Genomic DNA, 5,762 nt, shown 5'->3' on the forward strand with positions numbered 1-5,762 from the left:
AAATAATAATAAAATAATCGGTTTATTGATTTTTAGCACCAGAAGCTGAAAATATACATAGAAATGCAGATAGAGGGGCAAACTATATTCTCATCCAAAATAAAAAAGAAAAACTAACAACAAAAACAACAAAATAAACAAAAAACAAAACCCAAAGTAAAAATCAGGGGAGCTAGGATTGGACAAGAAAATATGGATAGTGTTGTTAGAGTCGGACTAGAGGGGTACTGTGCCCGGGTGGTATCGGTCAGTGCGGGCCCTGATGGGCGCCATTTTGTTGGCGGCGCGGGGGCCCCCGGCGAGGGGGCGGCGCGTCGGGGGGCAGCAGGTCCGGTGGCGTGGATGGACAGAAATTTTTAGACCAAACTGCGCAGTGAGGTTGAGTATGAGCGGCGAGGGAGGTGGGCCTAGGCAGCCAGGGCGCTGTCATAGTTTGGTTAGACAGGGCCGAAAATGATTTTGGTCCCCTTTTCTGCATCCTCTCAATGTGCAGCTGGGTGGCGGTGAGGGGGGGGACCGGGGGGGGGGAGGCGGGTCAATTTAGGCAGGATAAAGCCTGTAGTTTTTCTGAAGTTTTTGGGGTGGAACCCCAAGGGATTTGAGGCGACGCAGCTGTAAAGCCTTACAGGCAGACCTCACGATGTCTCTGACTGCGGCGTCCAGGAGACTTATCGCGATGGTGACCCCGGCAGTTTGGTGGAACGGACTACGTCAGCGGATTTTGCCCAGGTGAGGATGGGCGGGGTTGGTGGAGAAGTTAAAAGCACACAACTAAATTCTGGCGTTTGATATGAGTGATTTGCGGTGGTCCAGAACAGGAGGTTTTGAGGGGGTTGGATGGGGGAGTGGTCGGGCAGGAACTATCAAAGGCGGGGGATGGTCGAGTCTCCCCGTATTTTTCCAACGAGCTCGGTATCGAGGAGAGCATCGTTTAAACATGATAGGGAAACATGGGGGGCCCCTTCTATCCCCTGGGGGACTCCGCCCGTGAGTGGCAGAAGGGTGGAGACTTGACCCGACGCACACGGCTGTTGCCCTTTTGGGAGAAAGTCTGCCAGCCAGGGGGGGAGGGACTCCCTGAGTCCTGGGAAACTGCTGGTTTTTAGATGACCCTAGTGGGTCCACCAGGTCGTAAACTTTCTTGAAATCATGAAGATGCTGGTGAGGAGGATTTCGCTTGTCGGGTGGGCGGGGCGAAGGAGGAAGCGACGAGGCAGTGTTTGGGGGAAGAGGAGGCATTGCCAACTGCCCAGTGTCAATGCTGGGGCGAGGGCTGGTAAGCCCCCGTCGGCGCAAAGATTTCACCAGCAGGGTGGGCAACGGAAAATAATGGCGATGGTTAGTTCGCCGAATGAGGCGGGGGGTTGGGGGTTTTGATGGCGGAACAAATGCGGTTTCCTTGTGATGGGCACTTAGACTGTTGCAAATGAGGGGTTTATAAAGGGAAGTAAGAGGAGTGGCAAGTTCCATTTCAACCCTTGATGAGGGCATTGGGAGGGCAAGGGAAAAGGTGGCTTCTTGACGCGATTTTTCCCCCGCTTCTAAAAACCTGGGGCTGACTGATGTGGGAGCAAGTGACAGGCCGGGAGGTAGGCTGGAGGCGGGTGGTGTCAGGGGGGGTAGTGCTGACAAATTGAGGCGAAATGGGCATTGAGAGCCTCTGCTGCTTCACTGGGGGAAAGGGTTTCTGGTGCATGGAAAAGTGCACGGCCCATTTTGGGAAGGGCCGCAAGCCCCCCCGAAATTTTTGTACCCTTGGGGGGGCTGAGGGTTGTAGTTTGTTGTGGTAAAGGTTTTCTTTGGTGTTTTTTTTTCCCTGATGACTGTATTGCGGGTGTTTGTAGGCGGTGATGTTTTGCGAGTGGGAAGGGTTGATTTTTGTTGAATGGGGGATTTTTATGCGGCCCGTGATCCAAGGCAGGGGCCCATGGGTGTTTTTCTGAGTGTTTTCCGAAAAGAAAATGTGTTGTGTGTTGTGTGTGTGTGTGGTGTGTGTGTGTTGGTGTTGTGGTGGTGTGGTGTGTGTGGTGGGGTGTGTGTGTGTGTGGTGTGTTGTGCAGTTTGTATTTTGTGTGTGTGTGTGTTGTGGGTGTGTGTTGGGGGTGTGGGTGTGTGTGGGGTGTGGTGTGTGTGGGTTTGTGGTTAACCCTTTGAATTTCGACCTAAAAATCCCAATATTCATCACAAAAATAAAGCTGAAGGATGCTTAAAGTGTTAGAGAATGTGTTTATGGTAGGGAAAGAAAGCAAAATCAAACAGTTTGTTCCCAAGTGAAAATGTAACAAATATATAAATTTTCAAAGTAAAGAAAATTGAGATCCTGGTAAGTGATAGGCCATGGTAAAGGTTGGAGTGTTCATTGAATTTAAAATTAAAAAATTTTCTTGATTATTTAAGGTTTTTTTGGGGATTTTAGTCTGGAAAAACTCACTAATTCAGTAAATTTGAACGTTGAAAGTCATTTTTTCAAAGGATCCCCTTTAATTGTCGTAAAATACGGGACCACAGTTGATGTGACGAATTTAAGGGTTTTTCTAGAATTTTTGTTTTTAAGCATCAAACAAGTAGCCAAATTATCCAGAGTCAAATGGTATGGCAGAATCAACAGTTTAAAACAGCCAAAAATTGATCAGAAAAGCCATGGATTGTGGTAAAGATCCTTATTTAGCTATATTAGATCATAGAAATACCCATCTGAGTATCTGAATCTTAGACCAGCTCGGGAAGTAGTTCGGGAAGAAGAACCAGAACACTAATGCCTATGCCTCATAAACTTTTGATCCCACAAGGAATTCAAGTTGAAATCCATAATAAAAAGAAAAAAGGCAAAGAACTTGAAAAGTGGGTTATTATTATAACAAAAATGCAAATTATCTTAAACCATTGCAAGAAGCCAATGTGCGTGTTGAACCAACAGTATTAGGTGATAAGGTCGGAAAAGAGGTACTGTAAACAGAAAATTAGATGAAAAGTATGAGGTTCAGATAAATGGAGGAGTATTGAGAAGAAATAGAGTGCATTTACAGATGAATTCGACGGGACAACTACCTAGTGTCACGAATAAGAAAGAAGTATAGAAAGAAATGGCACTGCTGTAAGCAATAACGCAATGTGAAAGCCAAATAAGTGGTAATGTAAGTGATCAAGAGCCAAAGTATGTTTTAAGGCCAATTTAGTAATAGATTAGCAGTTAAAAAACTGAAAGAAAATGTTGTAATTCGATTTTTATTTTGTAATCTGTATGTACAGTATTTCAAATGGAAAGGAATCGTATGCTAAGAGTATGATATATTTGGACAAAATACTGATGTTTATTTGGGAGTTATGATTGTATGAGCTTTTCAGCTTACCTCAGTTTTATTTTGCGGTACTGTAAAGCATTTATTTCAAAAGAGAAGGAATGTTTGGTATTCTTAAATTACGATAGGGGTCCCCTACCCGTTTTCTGTTATCTAAGTCATTGCGTACTTTTATATATTATATATATATAATATAAAATATATATATATATATATTTTAATATATATATATATATATATATATTTATATATATTATGTATGTATATATTAATATATATATATATATAATATATATATATATAATATTTATATATATATATATTATATATATAAAATATAATAATATATATGTATATATATGTATCATCATCATCATCAAGGGGCTAAGCCGACGGGGGCGCATGGCCGCATCCACCCTTCGCTTCCAGCCACGAGGATCCCCGAGGCGAGTCTCCAGGCAGGCCCACGGCCCATCTATAATTCCTCGCGACAGGTCTCGTCGAGCTGCCCACCATGATCTCCTAAGACGTCCCACAGGTCTCCTCCCCCAGGATTATCTCCCCAGAGAGACAACCTGATGGGCAGGGTCATCCACAGGGAGACGAGTTAGGTGGCCATAAAGCCGGATTTGGCGATCCCGGATTATGCAAGTAATAGGCCCCATGCTAGTCTCAGGGTTTTTAAACTGCCGGTTGGACATGTGGTCCTGCCAACTGTAACCCATGACCCGGCGAAGGGACTTGTTACAAAAGGCATCAAGGGTGACTCCAAGACACTGGATAACGTCCAGGTTTCACTTCCATAGAGCAAAACTGGCAGAAATCAAGGCCTTGAAGGACATGCAGCTTGGTCCTTCTGTATAGGTACCGACATCTCAAAACGCTTTTGTTGATCGAGTTCATGGCTCCTGTTGCCAGACCAATCTGTCTACTGACTTCTTGGTCTGACAACCCAGAGATATGGACTCGCTACCAAGGTTTGTAAAACTTTCTGTAACTTCAACATCCTCCCCGCAAGCCTGGATCGACTGAACGGGTTCCCCTAACAGGCCCCAAAAAGTCCTGAATCTTGGTCTTGGTCCAGGAGTTTCTCTAGGCCTAAGGGCTTCGCCTCATTGCTAAATGCATCAAGAGCCGCCACCAGTGACTCCAAGGACTCAGATAGGATGGGAACATCGTCGGCAAAGTCAAGGTCTGAGACCTTGATATTGCTAGTGTTGCTCCACACTGATTTTGGCTAGTATTTATCCAATCCATACAGGTGTTAAAAAAGTGTTGGTGCAAGGACACAGCCTCGCCTCACCCCTGGATTAACGGGGAAGAAGATCGACAGACCCCCACCATACTTTACAGGGTTTCAGTACCAGTATAAAGGCTTGCTATTAGGCCAATAATCTGAGTGGGAAATTTTCCCCAGAGTCAAAACCCCTTTCTTGAGGTTGATGTAGGTTGCAAGCAACCCGCGCCCCAAACTCACAACGGCGTTCCACAATTACTCGAAGCACTAGTATACGGTCTATTGTGGAATTGCCAGGAGTAAATACAGACTGCTCCAGTCTCTGATCCCTTAGTAGGTTGTTGCAGATCCGTTTCAGAAGAATGTGGGCGAGAACCTTGCCTGGTATACTGAGCAGTGTAATGCCACGGTAGTTGCTACAATCCCAACGATCCCCTTTCCCCCTTCCAGAGAGGGATGACCACGCCCCTCAGCAGGTCAGGGGGAAATGGTACCAGACTGCCAGATGGCAGTCAGGACTGTATGCGGCCCTGAGCCATAGGTTCACCACCACCCTTTTAGCAGTTCAGCAGCGATATCACATATGCCTGCAGCTTTCCACTCTTCAGTTTGAAATTGCCATCCTAACCTCTGCTAGGGTAGGAGGTTCCCTCGCTGATGGGTGGGTCGGCACAGGCGCTGAGACATCGCTTGCATCCAAGCTAACTGTTGGGGGGGTCTACCTGGTACAGCTGTTCAAAATACTCAGCCCAATGTTCACGAAACCCCCAACATGATCTGAGATGATCCATCTGTGAGGAGGGCTTAGAGTTCAGTTTTCTCAGGGCTTGATAGGCAGGGCGAAGGTAATTTTCCATGAAATGGCCTTCAACCTCCTCAGCAAGATTCCTGATGAAAATGTTTCTTGTCCCTTCTCAGCAGTGTCCGAGCCCTACGCACCATTAAAAGAGGCAAGACTTGATTCCCCTTCAGCCAAACCTTGCGACACGCTTCAGTGGCCTCTAATGTCTCCAGGGAGATGGAATTCTGCCTTTCCCTCGGGGCGTACACCAGTGGACTCGGCACTCTGGTAAACCCTGCAGTTCTGGAGGATCCTCCATCACATGCTAACAAGAATGTGGTCGATCTTTCTTGGCCCCTGTACCATATCGCTGTACCAAGTCCAGTGATGCGGGTTGGAGCGCTGGTACCAGGAGCCAGGATCCTCATTTTCTGGGGCCTAGCAA

At 46.2% G+C, this 5,762-nt stretch overlaps 1 protein-coding gene across 1 annotated transcript; it reads right to left on the minus strand.

Moving 5' to 3' along the window:
- Positions 1-216: 216 nt before the first annotated feature.
- Positions 217-3,891, minus strand: LOC119571705 (WAS/WASL-interacting protein family member 2-like). The gene is made up of 3 exons (XM_037918890.1): positions 3,813-3,891; positions 906-1,625; positions 217-407 (listed from the first exon to the last, which is right to left on the minus strand). The coding sequence occupies exons 1-3, from the start codon at positions 3,889-3,891 to the stop codon at positions 217-219; spliced, it is 990 nt and encodes a 329-aa protein (XP_037774818.1).
- Positions 3,892-5,762: the final 1,871 nt, after the last annotated feature.

This window comes from Penaeus monodon, unplaced genomic scaffold, assembly GCF_015228065.2.
Source record: "Penaeus monodon isolate SGIC_2016 unplaced genomic scaffold, NSTDA_Pmon_1 PmonScaffold_7561, whole genome shotgun sequence".
Lineage (NCBI taxonomy): Eukaryota > Metazoa > Arthropoda > Malacostraca > Decapoda > Penaeidae > Penaeus > Penaeus monodon.

What these genes read in the sequence shown, in the direction of transcription:
- LOC119571705 (XM_037918890.1), bottom strand. Translation starts at nt 3,891, where the DNA reads ATGACCCTGCCCATCAGGTTGTCTCTCTGGGGAGATAATCCTGGGGGA. An exon ending in GGACGTCTTAGGAGATCATG is followed by an intron (nt 1,626 to 3,812) that starts GTGGGCAGCTCG and finishes TCAATTTGTCAG; the next exon opens with CACTACCCCCCCTGACACCA. An exon ending in CTCTCCTCGATACCGAGCTC is followed by an intron (nt 408 to 905) that starts GTTGGAAAAATA and finishes CTGGCTGCCTAG; the next exon opens with GCCCACCTCCCTCGCCGCTC.